Raw genomic sequence first — 18,458 nt, forward strand, 5'->3', positions numbered from 1 at the left:
TAATGCTAATAAATTTTCTTTTGGGGGAGTACCTCATAATTTATAAAAACAAATGTAAAAATTATAATGTATTGAAGAAGAAATTTTTCACCATTTTATACTTTTATTTATCAGTTACAATAATATATTAATGTAAAACTAATAAAATTATAAAATAAGTGAATATTTTATTCTGATCAGTACTTATTATATATGTACACAATGCATCAGGAATGAGTTTGTGGTAATAAAAAGCGCCTGCTCCAAATAAATACGAAAAACAACTTCTCCAAAAAGTATTAAAGAAAACCATGGGATATCAACAATATTCATAATAACAATCACATAATTATAATAATAAGAAGAATAAAATAAAAATTAAATTCAAAAAAGAGAGAAGTGATTAGACCTTAAAATTATATGAGATATTTATTAGTATGTGAAAGTAGTAAATTTATGAAAATATTTGTTGAAAAATATTCAAATTCATATCTATAGTATTATATAAAGAGGGAAGGGTTTTTTTTTGTTTAGGATAAACAGAAAAACTACTCAATCTATTGCTAATAAATTTTTACCCTTGTTTCTTGGCATAACTGAGGTTTTTGGATATATTTCATCTTGAAAAAAAATATATATTTATATATTATGTAGTAGTGGAGATTTGCTGGTTGAAGCACAAACTTTAATGAATTGTGAACTGTGATGTCTATCACTGTGTGAGCTGAGTTTCAACTGCTTGATTATAAACATCCAAAAACCAATTTCTAGATTTTTTGAGTTTCATCTGAGTTAAAATTGATTTTTGATTTTTTTTAAACCCTGTTATTTTTTTTTAATTTCTCTGTAACAAATGAAGAAATCAACCTGCTTTTTGACGAGTGTAATCTTCATGTCAATAACCCAATTTCTACATTTTTTAAATTTGACCTTGAAATGGGTTGAAGAAAGGTAAAAAGATTTTTGAGCAATGATTGTAAATTTTCCCATTCCCAACTATAGTAAATGAAATATTCACTCAATTTGAGCTTGCAAATACTCTTCAGATAAATATTTAAAAATTTTTTTGGGGTTTTTATTAATTTCAATTTTTTTAAGGGGTGTAAGGTATATGGCGCTGTGACTCAACCAGCACAACCACTGCCACCAATACAATATGTGTGACTGGCTGCACCTGCCGCTGGTTACTTGAGTAGAAAAACAAAATAAAAAGATTGACCGCTATGGGAAACACAAGTAACCATACAGAACGGGCGAAGCTGTGACAGGGAGCTAGTTTATTTATATTTGTAATATAGAAATAGCAAATATTTAAGAACAAATGAATGTTTCCATTTATAAATGAAAATCAGATTGATTTTAAGGATTTAATCAATTAATAAAATAATTATTAAGATCAATCATGTTAAATATTAACAGTAAATTAATACTGATTACTGCAACACACAAAAAGTGATAAAAAAACTAGACAAAATGTTTAAAAATGTAATTAAATTTGTTTTAATAATAAAATTCCAGTTAATGTTCTACTTAAAAATAAAACATGTCAGAAGTAACTAAATAGTAGTTTTGCCTAATAACAGTAACTGTTATTATTTCTGATAATTATATTTCTGGATCCCATTGAAGTTAGTAGATTAATCTACGTTTGACTTACATATCCACAATGTCCAGAAGATATGAGGGATTAGCAAGTTATAAAATAAAATTTTGTAATCTAAGAATGAAATATTTTGGACCAAAATCAAATATCAGGTATTAGAAATGATATCAGAAATGAGATAACTTTTGGGAAACTGTACAACATTGTCCATATGTAATTAATGGCCACAGCAATTAAAATTACTTAAAATTAGAAAAAATGATATGATTCCTTGTCTGACAGTGACCGAATTTATTTACAAGCCTTGCTGCAGCATCTAGTACATATAGTATTGAACTTCATGTAACATTATATAATTGTTGATATCTCTGGATAACCTAAAAAAACTCATGCTAATTAAGTCATATGATGATTTAATTATTAAATGTATATAGATATAGGACATAATTCATATCATGTATATGATATATCAAACGGATATCTAACTGAACAGTATATACTTGTAGTTCAGTTGGATATTTCCACATATCAGTTAAAGAAAATTTTAACAATTTTATGTAGTGAATCTTTGCCTTCCTCAGGTGCCTCTTTAATATCCAGAGGAAAAGTAGTTTTTTACCACATAAATATAATTTGGTTGATGAGAAATCATTCTTTTCAATAGCTCAATTCTATACATTATTCCCCAAATATTCCCCAATCTCCCAAAGAATATTTGATTGATGTCCATGTCTGGATCAATCCTTGAAGAAATTTTTTAGTACTTATTTTTCACATTTGTGGTGTCCATCTATGGATAGATGTCCCTTCTCATTATCCTTTCTCTCCCATCATAATCTATGATCCCTTTTCCCTGGTAGTGTTCAATAAGTTTTATAAAGATCCATTAGATTTGTAGATTGTGAGATCTAATAGAGTTAATGCATCATTGGTATTTATGTGATTTAGTTTCTGGTTCTGTTTACATACATGTCTGAAAACTCTCTTTCCTACCCAGTAGCTGTACAAAAAGCCTAACCTGATGCTGAGTGATTATTGAGTAAACCTAAGCTTCCTATTCCCTCTTAATACGTACCACCTATATTAAATTTTATCAAATGAGGGTCAGTTGATAAAACCTATTAAAAAACTTAATGTTATATCATTTTTTTTCAGCAACCTTAATGAAATTAATACTAATTTAAAGACCAATGGCGTTGTTACATATAAAGCTTCAAAATGTTTTAATTCTATTTATCAATATACATTATTTTTTGAATTTTAATATCTAACTAATTATCTATCTAATTTTACTTTCTACTTGTTTCAGTACTTAGGCTGTGCAGTAGCCTGGAGCTGCGAGTTCCAAACCAGTATAAGGCATATTCAGGAGATCTTGTGGTCACCGTGGTGGGGATGGAGCCGGACAGTAACCAGGCTACAGTACAATTGTTAGAGAGATATGAAGAGGACAAATCTAGATATTCTGTGATCAGTTCAATATCTGTTGTGCCTCCATCATCATCTAATGTAAGCTCTTCTGTTACTGTTAAATTTCCTTGTGGTATCATAACACGTGGCGGAAGATATGGAGTAAGACTGGAAAGAGAATTTGACGATTCTCACTCAACATTTGGAGATGTTATAGTTTCTGAAGATGGACAGACAACTACTGAGATTCAAGTGCCAGATGAAATAGTAAGTAAATCACATCCAAAAATTTATTAATTTATACTTTTATTCATAATACCCAATTTTACGCACCTTTCAAATTGAATATGCTGAAGTTTGTTAGAATTTATTTTAAAGTTTTTTTAGAACTTGTTTTAATTTTTTGTAAGAATCTATTTTTTATTGAATTTTTTAAATAAATTATTCATCTGCTAACTTTGTATCAAGTTGGTGGTATCTCTTAAAATAATTGCTTTAAATATAGTTGTTGAAATCTAACGTGTGTGGAGAATTTGTTGATTTTTTAAACATTATTCAACTGTGTGAATGTGCTTTATTATCACATCTTTATTTTTTTAAAGAAATTGGAGTCTGCTAGTATGACATCAAACTAGTAGCTTACAACATTGCAAGTTGAAATACATATACCAAAACTTGCACATAATTGTCAGAATTAATCAGTTACTTTTTTTAATATAGATGATAGATTTATTCTTGTAACTGTATATGTGTATACATATATTGCACATTTAAGATCTGCCAACATCACATTCGAGTAAAAGCAGTGATTATAGTATAGAATGAAGCTACCAAAATCTAATTATAATTTTATTTTTAAATAAATGCTCATGTAATTAATTAGCTTTTCACCAGAACTTTATTTTTTAAACAGATTAAAGATCTAACATAACTCTAAATTAGTAATGGACTTAATTATTTAGTAGCAGTTAGATCTCAAAGTATTCTGACTTTCTCAAGATATTCTAAGCAGTTCTGCATGTTTAATAATGTTAAAGATGGTCAGTTTGTTAAAAAAATTAAGTTCCTGATATAAAAAACTTTATTTGAAAATCCATTTGTGGTAAAGAAAAGATAAGGTATGTTTTCATTAGAGGCTTATTAAATTTGTGAACCAGTTTCTTGATTTTATATAAATCAAGAGGACTGAGTAAATTAATTATAGAACAAAATTGTCATTCTAATCAATACTTGTTTTTTTTTTGTATGAGAATACTATTTTTGGTGTTTAAAGACTCAATCAAGTAATGATGTGAGTTCATAGTCTGATTGAAGTTAGATATAGGAACAGTTTTTGCATAAAATCTTCGGTGTTAGAGGAAGGTGTGAGGATTGTACTTCTGCAAATCGGATTATTTGATAGTTGAGGGTTAAGTTATGATAGGTGGTCGTGGTTGGAAGAAGCCAGGTGATAGTAGATTGTGTAAGTAAACTGATGGAAATTTCTGCTTAGGCTTTTGCATTAGTGGCATCCTACAGATGCCCAGCTGATGAGTTATTTTATCAAATGTTGTGTTATCAGATTTAGAGGGTGTAAAAGATGACCTTCAGTAAAGCCCATCAGGGCTTTGAATGGAGGGGGTTGTGTGGTGATTGGATTAGTCACAAGGCAGGTGTATTTTCCTATGGGGTCAGGATGGTAAAGAAAAGATATTCTTGCTGAAGTTCATTTCAATAACTTCAGTTATTTTAAATGGTCCCATCAGCTTGATAACAAATTATGTGAACTCTTTAATTTAATTAGAAAATTAAAGTACTGTAATTTTTTTAGTTTCATATTTAATTTATAGCAAATTATTAACAAAGTATATTTCTGGTTACATCTAAACTTCTTTCTTTTTATCAGTAAAATAATCTTTATAGTATTATAAATTATTATTAGTGACCAGTCAGTACTTTTTTACCCACTGGGTTGGTCTAGTGGTGAATGCGTCTTTGCAAATCAGCTGATTTGGAAGTTGAGAGTTCCAGCATTCAAGTCCTAGTAAAGTCAGTTACTTTTATACAGATTTGAATAATTAAATAATTTGAATAATTAAATCATGGATACAGATGTTCTTTGGCGGTTGGGTTTCATTAACCACACACCTCAGAAATGGTTGACCTGAGATTGTACAAGCCTACACTTCACTTCCCTCATACATATCATCCTCATTCATCCTCTGAAGTGATACCTGAGGGTAATTCTCAGAGGCTAAACAGGAAAAAAGGAAGCCAGTACTTTTATGAACTTAATTGATTTCAAGATTATTAATTATTATATCAACATCTAATTACCATCATTATCAATCAAATGATTTGTAATTCATTACTTTGTTCCTGGATCTTATTTCAAATATACTCATATTTATTTTAACTCCAACATATAGTAATCAGGTTATTATAATATCAAAACCAAAAATAGAAATGTGATATTCCAAAAAATGTTCAAAAAACTAAAACTTTAATATTAAGAACAAAATTTATGCAGCTCCTAGGTAAGATGATAAGTTTATCATCTTACCTAGGAGCTATCACCTTACAACCCGTTCAAAAATTACCCTAGTTAAATATTAAAAGAGTTTATGTAACTTTATAAATTGTATTTTAATACTTATATTATTGTAATAATTTTTACACAATTTTGATTCCAATTAAGAAGATTTAGTAGATTGCATCCAGGTATCAGAATATAATCAACTGTACAATTTTTTATACTTGTTTTTGTTTTTTGTGCTTAATATTGTCGCAGAGTTCTGTTTAATTAGAATATGTTTTTTAATATATAGTAATATTATATTTACTGATATTTTATTAAAGACTTAGTGACTGAAATGGTTAACACACCTCTGTAATTTTATTATTTTAAGTTATGTTTTTCAACTAAATTTTATAAAAACACTTGTTCTTATGAAGCAAAATTCTCTGTAAAATATAAAGAACATCAAAAACCATAAGAATAAAAAAATTAATTATAAATAATTTCAGATTGTATTCGCATAAAAGTACTAAAAATAAAAATACAATGTAATAAAAGATTCTTTATAAACATGAAATGTAATCTTCTTTTTTTTTCTGTTCCAGGACATGGTGGAATTAGAAGTTAGTTGGCCTGCAGCACGACTAGCGCTTGAACCACCAATAATTCAAACTTATCCTGAATCTCCAGTTACAGCAACAGTACAGTTTGAGGAAGCTGCTTGCCATCAGGAAATTGGAACATTATTACCAGAAACATGGTTACAGCTTCTTTATTGTGGTCATTCCCCACACACCTGTAATAACAATTCATCCCATAAGCAGGTTAGTTTAAGTTAATACTCTGTGTATGGTAGCCCTTATATATATATATATATATGTGTGTGTGTGTGTGTGTGTGTGTGTGTGTGTGTGTGTGTGTGTGTGTGTGTGTGTGTGTGTGTGTGTGTGTGTGTGTCTTTCACATAAGATGAAACACAATGAAAAAATGGACAAAGCTGTGCATGCATCCTTACTTTTGAAATACATTTTTTTTATTCTAAAAGAATGATAGGTACCTCCATCATCAGTTCTTTTATTTTTCTTTGTAGATTTTTAAAATTATATAAGCAACAAAAATTAAAAACTAATAGTTATACTTAGTTTATATTTTGTTATTTCGAGTATATCTGTGGTTACAGAGAATTAAAATTATATTATTCTTGCAGACCCAGAATGCCTCGCCATTGCTAGATTTGAGTTTAAATATGTATATATAGATTAAATGAACGCAATTGAAGGTTTGTTAAAACATTAAAAACTGAACATTACAAAACTTAACCTTTCCCTATTCTTTGTTACCCTTCCCATTTTCTGTTTTTCCGTTTCTTTTTCCCTTTTTCCCGCGCGTAAATCGGCCCAGTAGTATTTTAGTTCATAGCGGACACAGATACGAGCATATACACATGTACAGCAGAAGAAACTCACATTGTATATTTGTTTTGTTTCGTAAATATCTCAACACCGACACCACCTAGCGGGTATAGTTTTTGCAAAAATTTTGCTTTTCACGTAACTAATGAATATTCTTAATATGAGCCAAGTCGGACCATAAATACATTTTCAAAATATCTCGACCCGAGCGCCACCTAGCGGGTCCACTTTTAGCAGAAATATCTTTAATCACGTAACTAAATATATATATGAATATGAACTAAATCAGACAATAAATACAATTTTTTTAAATATCTCGACGCCAGCACCACCTGGCGGGTGAAAATTAATTCAGAAACATTCGCGGGCGTACGCACAACTCACCAAAGTTTCATCGCAATCGGATGAATGTTATTGGGAACTACGGGAAAACAAACAAACGAACAAAGATTCATATTTACGAGTACTTCCTTGTACGAATTAAAGGAAGTATTGTGATCACAAAATTGTCGGTTTTCTAATTTTAACGGAAATATTCATTTTGACTAGTTTCGGCGTGACGTCTGTACGTATATATCTAGCATAACTCAAAAACGATTACCCGTAAGATGTTGAAATTTTGGATTTAGGACTGTTGTAACATCTAGTTGTGCCCCTCACCTTTTTATTGCAATCGACTGAACCAAAAGTGTCCAAAAAGTGACTTCACTGCAGTTAAGAAAAAGTCAAAATGACTTTTTCTTAACTGCAGTAATAATTCCTCATTGAGAGCTTTTCAGCGATATATCATAAGTTTTCATTGGTTTCAGAGTTATACCGAAATAAAATTTTAACTAATGAAATATTTTTTTCTTACAAGGGGAAGGCACATCGGTTCGAATTCGACTTCATTTCCTTTTGCGCGCACGTTCATGTGTGTGTGTAAAACAGGAATTGACCATGAAATTTTTTCTTTCCTTTCTAAATTTGCCATCAATCTCTGTGATGGAATGGCAGCATGTTTCACCTGGAACAACCTGGGTTTGAATCCCAAACAGAATTGACATTTTTTTGCACACCATAAAAATTCAGCTATCATTGATCAGAAAAAAAACTGTAACTAAGCAATCAGTCTTTAGACAAAAACTATCATTCTAATACTAAATTAATTATTTAATATTAATTTTTGAAATATCTGCTATATTTTTTAACCATATTATATTGTACTATTATGATCTATTTACTTCTTTCAAAATAAGTATTTTTTTTTTTTTTAATTTTTGTTGTAATGAGTGTGATTATTCTTTTCCAGATATTTTAAAGTTTATTAACCTATTTATTTCATTATATTATATATTTATTTCATTAAATTAATTATCTGTAAATTATAAGGTGTTTGGCTGTTAAAACAGTTAAAATATAAAAATGATCCATTGAAATAAAAGCTATTGTTATGGTATAAATAAAGCAGTATCATTTAATAACGATTTAGATATGATTAAAATTTACTTAGTATAAATGATTATAAAGTAAGTACTGTAAAAGCAGATGCTATTTGTTTATAATTATTGGGTTCCTGTATATGAATTATGACAAAGCAAACTAAGCTAACACACACACACACACACACACACACACACACACACACACGCGCGCGCGCGCGCGCGCGCACACACACACACACACAAACATTTCTATCTGGTTTTTGTGTTTTTTGGGTTCTGTAGGAACTCAGCTAGTATGCTAGGCAGGATGCTGATTTATAAATCAGCTGATATTTGATTGTCCAGCAAATAATTACCTTTTTTCATCTTTCTTTTACACTTTTCACTTTACTGTTTAAAATAATCATAAAACCATGTTTTTAGTTTATAAGTATTTATTTAATTGTAAGGTATAACTAAAGAGATTTTTATTGTTACTCAATTGAATATTTAACTGAATTTTTTATTTCTGATCAATAATTTCAGTAAGAATTCTTGATTGCACTGATATCTTTCAAGCTTTTCTTTGTTCTTCCATAAAACTTATTCAGTTACTGATTAAAGATTATACGTTTGTACTTTCTTATTTTACATTCAAATTTATGCAAGAAAGTATTTATTAAAAAGAATTTTTTGCATATTAATTTCCGTTTTTTCATAACACAATTTCTAGATGTCTTCTTACTCTAAAACTTTATTCCTCTTCAATTTACTTATTAATTTAAATATTTTTCTCTATTAACAAAAAAAAGAAATATTTCTTCTCTTACTTTTTTTGTTTAAGTTCCAATGAGCGGTAAAATAATTTTAAAAAATTATTTTTTTCCAATAAACTTTATCGTCTCATCATTACAACTGTACAATACTTTTAAATGTTTATAATAAACAATGCAGTAAACTGCATACATGTAATGTACATAATAGCATTTTCAACCATATAACAGTTGATGTACACATTCAGGTCATCTTCTTTCAGTAGTATTTTTTAGATATCACCAACCCAAATCCACTATTATTTATGGATATTCAAATCCCAATAAAAATAATTTTAACTTTACCTAGATTTTAATGAAGGTTCACTCACTATTTTAACTGTTTTTTGTATATTTCTAATTTCTTTATTTGTATTAATATCAAACATCATTTAATTTCAAAATGGTCATACTATGTTGCTTATACTGAACTTAAATAATATAAGTAAAAAAAAAACCACAATATTATCATATTTATTAGTTCTTTATTTACCATAAATTTTGTGCTCTGATTTTAACTGTTTTCAGTGGTTTTCCATATTAAAATCTTCTTGCTTTAAAGTAGCTGCAATAATAGTTAATGAAATAACAGAGATGGAAGATAGGTTAAGGTTAGGATAAGGTTGAAGTAGAGGGGATTTGTGATTCTACTATGAAATAATAAAAGTTTGTCATGCACATATTTTATATAAATATAAAACAAAATCATTTGTGTATTCAGATGAAAGTTAAATCAGCATGTCTTATAAAAAAAAAAAGATAATAAAATTATTGTTTTTTTTTTATTTTATAAACATGAAACAAACAAAAGAGTAAGTTTTATAATCATGCAAAAGTACAATTTTCAGTACTCTTTTCATTAGTTTTGTTCTGGGAGCTAACTTTTTTTAAATTTATTGCTTTGAATCTATTTCTGTTTGAGAGTTAAGCTGTAGTCATGAACCTGTCATTGCAAATCAGCTGATTTGCAATTGATACATTTTTTAATTAATGACCAAGATATAAAAGTTTCTGATTATATTAAAATGAAGTGATCTTTATTTTCATCAAAAATATATAATTTTATTTCAATTATTTTAAATAATAAAATCTTTATAGATGGTAAATTTTAAGATAAAAATTATGTCAATAAAAATACTAAATTATTTAATCTGATACTTCACTTTTAGATTTAGAAATTAGGAACAGTAGGAGGGCTGACTTTATCTATAGGCACTTCAGCCACTAGCTTACATTTTTGTGCCATTCCCTAGGTAGAAAACAGGTGTCCTTAGATCGTCCTAAAGAGTCACCATATTATGAATCTCAGTAAAGAAGCAGTTGCCCTGCCAGATAATAGAAGATCAGATTAAATCTTTCTGTGGATTGGGGGATGAAGATTAAGAAAGAGATGGAAAGGAAAAAATAAAGACAGTTAAACTGTAAATGCACTGCCTCTGATGTATAATTTGTTCTCTGGTTCCAGATCATTCCTTTAAATTTTTTACATCTGTTGTTATATTAATACAGTATGTTTTACTAAATTGTATTAATAACAAATATCAACATTTAATGTTTTATCAAACATTATTTTTTTTAAATTCTACCTTGTTTTTTTATATTAATTAATCTAATTAATTCTAGTTAAGCAGTTAAGTGGTAGAAGTATTATTACCTTTCAGTACTATTTTTTTTTATTTTTCTGGAAGTGCTTGTTTTCAGTTTAATCAATCTTCAATTCCTTATCTTCATCTAGTGTCAGTTTTTTTATTGTTAGTTAATAACTTGATGACAATATTTATCCCTAGATGCTAATTATCTTTGAAGATTTTTATTTTGTGAATTGGTTGATGAAAAAAATTTTTTTTATACTAAACAAGTTATACCTTGTTATTTTTAATGTTATTTTTGAGAATATGTATTTTGTTTTCTCATGTAAGGTTTTTACAATGATCAAATTCAGTAAAAGTAGGTTAGTTTTTTCTACTGAACTATGTTTTTTAACAAAATTAATTATGCCTTCTTAATTTCATAATTTTAATTAATATTGTGGTGAAAATATCTAAGAAAAAAATTTACTGAATGAAAATTTACTAAACTCCAACTTTCTGATCAGAAAGGATACTTTTCTTTAGGTAAACATGGTAAACAATGCAGGCATTATACCTAACCATTTAGCTAGTTTGATGCAGAGCAATTATATTCATATTAATAATATAAAGAGAATATATAATTAAATAATATGGCAAATTGTATGCTGCTATGTATATATTATAAATTTTAATAATTTGACATGAAAAATACATTAAAATCTATATAAAAAAAGAACTGAAGATGGAGTATATTTTGAAAACACATTCTTCCTGAATAATTTCTAGAGAAAAATAATTTCTAGTTTTTAATGGTTTTTATGCTTCTAATAAATTATTTACTTAAATATACTATCTTGTCTGACAGGTTGTGTACTCTGAACAAATTCGAGGTTTTCCAAGACTAAGAGTCATATCACTTAGATGTGATCTCTTTGGATTGGCTGGTCATTATGCCTTAGCACTTCAACCACACATTGCTGCTCTTGGATTACCTTTAGCTACCTCTCCATTACATCATACTCTTAAGGTAGGTTTTTTCAGTTTTTACTAGAGTAATGTTACATTTCATTATTTATACAAATAATCATAATATTTTTGTTCCATAATTTGTAGTTTTATCTGTGATAAAAATGCAGTTTATTAAGTAACTGTTTACTTATAATAAACTAGACGCATGACTATTTTAATATACTTGATATATTAATACTTAATATACTCAATGGCCAGTATGATGATGAATTATCTGAATTTTCAAAAAGTTTCATATATATATAATATATATATATATATATATATATATACATTCATACACACACACAATCATATAGATAGTCAATTTTTGTTTTGTTTAGTTTTTCCATTACAGTTGAAATTGTATAAAACATTTTTTCATGTCTTACTTTATGCTCACTAGTTTCAATGTACTTTTTAAAAGAATGCAAATTAAATTCTCTTTATCTGTCACATTATTATTAACTTAAAAATATTTATTATGGTGTTTTATGAAACTATATATCCTATGTGCAAAAGCTATTTATTTTTGTTATATTTGCTTATAATTATTTAAAAATAGTTATTTTAAGTCATTATTTTAAAGTAATTATAATAAGTCAGTGCAATCTGTTAAAAATAGTTTAAACTGTGTTACATTTTCACAGAAAAATTACTATTAAAATGATTTTCAAATATTTATATTTTCAAAATGTATCATATCATTTTTATTCTTAAAATAAAAGTTATGTTAGGTCCCAAAACCATAATAGTTGACGGTGACCTGACACCTTCAACTATTATGTTAAAAAATGTAATTGTCAAAAATGTTAGCGACCTTATACAGTAACAAAAAGCTATGCCAGGCTTACTACGCAAAGTAAAGAGTGAAGTAGTTTCCTGTTATATTCTTTACTGAGTGAAGTAATTGGTTGTATATCAGCATACTAGATCACTCACATGCAGATGATATTCAGTGCTATAAGTGATACATTTATTATGTTCAACAGGGACTGATTTTGTAGTGAACAGTACTCTCAACAAAAAGTCTGACTGGTAACTTGTACCACACATGTTACAGCTGTAAGAAAATTTGGGACAGATATTGTAACACAACAAATTAACTCCTTATTGTGAAAATTATATTATGAAACAGTATTAAATCCATTGTTAGAATTCAGTTTAAATTTAAAAAAAATTCAGTTTAAAAAAAAATTTAAAGACAGATTGTATTATGAGATTTTATGCAGAATAAATAATTCTAAAAAGTAAGAATTGAATTAATTTTTTCTGGTTTGAAAGACAAGACAGAAGATTTAATCATTTTAAGCAAAATTTAAAAATTAAAATAATAAATAACAGATATAAATTTTTCCATTCTTACAATTAATTCTTTTAATAGTTTTTAAAAACCCTTGAAAATAACAACATGGCATAACGAAAAAATTATGGAATATACCTATGCAATATTAGTGTGTTAACTCCATGTTTATTTATTATTATTATTTTTTTTAATAACTTAACCTAATAATGGGGGTTATAACCTTGAAACATGAGGTTATGTAATCAAAAATTTACAAAGATATTAAAAATTCCAAAGTTCTGTTATGTTTTATAGTAAAAATAAAAAAACAAAGACAAGTCACAAAATTGAAATAACTTTATTAAAAGATTTTTAGATTTACTTTGTGATAGAATTAACCATAATTTCCTCTCACTTTTTTTACATTTTAATATTACCTGACAAAATGTGCTAATCATCACTTTTCCAAAGTTTTAACATATATGAGTTGAAGCTCAGCTGTTCTATCTTAAGGTAAATATCACTAAGTAATGTTTACTGTGCTGAAAACAGTTAGTATTATTATACCACCACATATTCTGGTGTATTCATAAATTTCTGTCATTCTTTTTGATTGTGGGAATTAAAAGCCAACACTACCACACCACCACAGAGATCAGCATTATATTAAAAGATTCCATAAAAATTATATGAATTTAGCATTATCAATAAAACAAATATAGTGGATTTCATAAATATTACTGAAACAGCAGTCTTATATAATTTTTTTGTTGAAAAATATGATTTACCACATAAAATCTGTAGTTCCATTTTTATAAATAACTCTCTTTTTTGTTATTTTTTTTAATAATAACATACCTTTACAAAAACTAATTGTATTTATTGAAATTAGGAAACAGTATTTGAAAATAGTTAAATTTGCTGTTACTTACAGTTCCACCAAAGAACACATACACTTTCAGTACATATTATATTTAGTCTGTTTACATTTATCAATGTAGTCTTGAAGTTTGTGTCTGCTTTTGCTAACCAAATATGTTCAACACTTCCCTCATCATATGTTGAAAAGCTTGAATAAGCTAAGTTTACTTAATAGCTTAACAAATTCATCTTTAGTTTATACACACTTACATGAATGTGTATTTCCTTTGACTGACTTTTACATTTCCATCATGTAGATCTTAACAGATAAAATAAACTTGTAATATGAAAGTGCGTATATATATATATATATATATATATATATATATATATATATATATATAAAACATAAATGTAGATGATAAATAAAAAATGCATTAACTTTAGAAAATAAAATATGAATTAATGGAAGAGTAAAGTGTATAAATTTTGCAAATATTGTTTTTTGTTACATTTAATATATTTTAGAAAAAAGATAAATCTAGTAATGAAGTTTCACAAAACTAACATTTACTTTTATCAAAGAATAAACCTTTTATTAAGATTTATAAAAGGTTTATAAAGATTTCTTTCTGTATTAAGAAATAAGGTACAGTAACTTCAAGAATTTTCAGTCTGTTATCTCACAGTAAACCAACAGTTTTAGAATAAAGTTCATACAAGAAAATGAATGAAGGTAACATCCTATGGCTAAGATAGGAAATGGGATTTTGTTTTGTTTACTTGTTCATTTATTACATAATTAGTGTATAAATAAAAAGCGTAATTATAAAAAATTGATTTCAAAATTATGGGAATTTCTCAGTAAACTTTAGTTTAACAGTGTTAAACATTTATTGATGTCTGTTTTTTCTTGCAGCTGTATATCCATACTAATAAAAGAAATTTAAATTACTGTAAATTTATTCATTCTACACTATAATTAATTTATGGTCTTACCTAAACAATTCTCATTAATGACACTAAAAATTTCAACAAGTTTTTTTCTTATAATGCTTGAAAGGTTTTAATAGAACTTTCTATATTAATCAAAAGATAACAGACTTTGTTAATATGGAGAAGGTACATTTTGGAAAATTGGAAAGCTCTGTCATTCTTTTGGTAAAAATGTGTTTTTTGTTTTGTTTTTTTACGGTATAGAAAAAATGCGGTAGCACTTATTTCATTGTAATTAAGAACTACTATCTTTATTAATTGTTATTTGTGTTTTTATTCTTTTGCCATCATTTTTTTATATGAGAACTCTAGTAGATAAATTTCTTCAGTTGTTTAATGTAAATGTTCTTTTTTTTAGAAAATACTTTGATTTTCATTTGTTTAAATATACTCATAATAAATTGTACAGTAGAGCTCACTTTGTTTTTCAGTGACCAGGGTTGCACTGATGACAGTATTTTATCTAAATTTTAAGATACCTAACATTGTTGAAAGTAGATGTAAAGCTTGTCGTTTAACTGATGATAAGCCTCTTTGTATGAAGCTAATGACAGTCTTTTCAGCTGCAAACTAGACTTCTAATGACATATATAGTATTGTCTAAAATTGCTAACCTTTTCATAACCCTGTTTTAAGAAGTATAATATTAGGATAATTGGGGAAAATAATTTAAAATTATTAATTTTAAAATTAAAATAATTTTAATTAATTTAAAATAATTATTATTCTAATAATATTAAAATAATTAAGTTAATCCTGATTTATAACAACTGCAGTGAAATAATGAATAAGAATATATTTATGATACCATAAATACTCATAATTCATTACTTGTTTTGAGTGAACATTCATTGTTTATGGAAAAATGAGAAGTATTAATTTACATAACTCACACACACTCAACTCATCAATATATATTTTAAAATATTTTTTTTCTATTTCAAAAATATTTTTTATAATGTATATCAATGAAAGTGCAAGAAAACACTTACAACAAAATATTTTGTTAATCCTCAAAATATTTTCATAGTTTCCTCATTCAAATTAGAAATGGTATCAGTTAAAATGTAATTATTTTTTTTATTTTTCCAAATATGTATTAATTTAATAAACAGTCAATCTTACTGTAACAATTTCTACTTTATAGTTCAATAAATCCAGGTAGGTCATTGTCATCATCATCATCACCAACAACATCATCTTTCCCTTCTTCAATGTAGTTTTCATTACCACTGAATGAATTATCGGAATCACTATTTACATTTATTACAAATGATTCAATCATGTTTTCTACCATTCCCTGAACAATTCAATAATTTTCCTTAACCATTTTTATATGTGAACACTTTTTTATTCATTATGTCAATCCAATTTCAGAAAGTTTCTTTCAACACAGTTTCATTATATTATTTATATGAAACATACTAGCCTATCGTGTGATGCTACCCAGTTTTTTTAAACTGCCCAAATCAATTCTACCAAATTTAATTCCAACATACTATGTTCTGACACATAAAATTTTTGAGCTTCCAGTTTAATAGTGGTTATGTCAAAATTAACAAAATCTATAAATTTTTTTGGAATTTAAAATTTTTTGAGGTGAATTAGAAGACATATTCACTTTGTTTTTCAAATAAATACAAATTTAACTCTTTTTAGTCTTTTACAGATATCATAGTCACATCGGATACACATTAAAGAATTTTTTGTGTTCAATCGGGAATATCCCGTACTACTTTGATTATATAATCAATAACATTTTTCATAATATCTTTGCTTTGCGAACCAAGTGGTTTATTTTTGGCTATATTGGCATAATGCTATAGTGTTTTTTTTTTAAATTATTTTATCTAATTTAAACATTTTTTTTTAATTTTATCTAATTAAATTATTTTATTGAATGCAGTTAAAATGTTTAAAAAATACTTAACACCTAACTTTCATGTAAATTTATTTACTTAAAATTAACTGAAATTGTAAATTGAACACCCAATATGAAACAACTTCTACACTTAAAACAAAACAAAATTCAGTAACAACAATTACAACAAAATTCATTAGTGAAACAAAAAGAAATGATGAAGTTTTAGAAAAAACACTTTTGGTCAACAGTGTTTTCAAATGAGTGATAAACATGAATGACCTAAAAATGAAAACTAGGAATTTATTATTTATAATCCGATCAACATGACTAATAATACTGTTTATATCAGTCACTTGGTGTTGGCCTAAATTATTATTTACCATGTTATGTGACTGAATTCATGTTATTATTAAAACAGATTTATTTTTTATCTTTAAACCCCCTCCTGGCAACCGGTTCAGCAATTAAGCATACGCAGTCACCAGAGGGTGCCGTGGCAGCAGTCTCTGCCCTCCCTGTCTACTCCTCAATGGGAGTTTCCCTCTGGGGGATTAAAACAAATTGCGATATATTAATACTCTTGCTGTAACTTATACAATTATTGTTAAAATATATATTTCAATGTTTCATTGTTGCTGTTATGCATTTTCTCTTAAAATCGTTGATTACAACTGTGATTCTGGCAGAAATAAAAAAAAAAAAAAATAATGAAGATAAAATGAAAATGATGCAAATAAAATAAATAAATATTCTGTTGGATGACATAAAATAAATCAAAGTAAAGTAACCATAACAGAATTTGTTAAGGACAAAGTGCAAATGTCTGCTTTATTGTTAGTTACACAGAGGCCAGTATTAGACAAGCCCAACATTTGAGAAGGATTACTGTACCTTATAAGAAGGTTTTAGAGCACATGCTCAGTATCATAAGACAAGGCGTAGGAACAATGACTGTCACACATCAATCAGGCAGCACAGTGAACATTGGCTTGCTGAATATGTAATAAAATACGAAATATTGTCTGCAGTAAAAGTTCATATGATCTTGGTTCTCATGCATATATTCAGTTGAATGCATGTGAAAGGTGTGGTGCAAGAACCAAGACAATCAGTATCTAACCAGGCAGTAGAATGTAATAATGTCTGCATTACAAAATTCAAAATATATCCCCTTGGTTAATCATAAAGATATAACCTTGGTTGTTATTCAACAAAGTTAAATGTAATATGTTTACTTGATTAGTCAGTGATAAATGTTATCATGTGCTTATTTAACAATGACTATGACTGCATGAGTCATTAACTGTTACCCCGGTAGTTCATCGCTTATTTTAAAAAGTATGTTTGCATTCCAAACATGGATAAAATGGTAAGGAATGAATAAGATTTCATCAAGACTGTATGAAAACAGTCATTGTTCTGGTTTTTTCTTAATTCCACTTCTTTTACTCAGAAATCAAACTTAAATGCTGTTTTGTACCTCTATCAAAATCATGTTTTGTAGGGATGTATAGCACCTGTAAATGAAATTTAGAATACAGTCCACAGTTCATTATTGTTTTCGATTAACAGAAATAGCTAATTTTGTACAAAATTTGAATGCAGACAGTGAAAACAAAATAATGTTCAAACAGAAAACTAGTTTGTTCATGCATCAGCATGAGTTGATTCAGAACTGTTTAAACTTTTAAACAATCCATTAATAGCCATTAAATATTAGGGTACCTAAACTTTCAGCAGTTCTAATATTTTACAAA

The 18,458-nt window shown here is 27.2% G+C and overlaps 1 protein-coding gene across 1 annotated transcript in view; it reads left to right on the forward strand.

Annotated features, from left to right (window-relative positions):
* Nucleotides 1–212: 212 nt before the first annotated feature.
* The window catches only part of gogo (thrombospondin-1 like protein golden goal), a 97,248-nt gene continuing 79,002 nt past the window's right edge, over nucleotides 213–18,458 (forward strand). The window contains exons 1-4 of the mRNA XM_075372018.1: nucleotides 213–216; nucleotides 2,892–3,202; nucleotides 6,095–6,313; nucleotides 11,553–11,714. Coding sequence (XP_075228133.1) covers nucleotides 213–216; nucleotides 2,892–3,202; nucleotides 6,095–6,313; nucleotides 11,553–11,714 — 696 coding nt within the window. The remainder of the gene's footprint in view (nucleotides 217–2,891; nucleotides 3,203–6,094; nucleotides 6,314–11,552; nucleotides 11,715–18,458) is intronic.

This window comes from Lycorma delicatula, chromosome 7 (genome assembly GCF_047948215.1).
Source record: "Lycorma delicatula isolate Av1 chromosome 7, ASM4794821v1, whole genome shotgun sequence".
NCBI classification, from domain to species: Eukaryota; Metazoa; Arthropoda; class Insecta; order Hemiptera; family Fulgoridae; genus Lycorma; species Lycorma delicatula.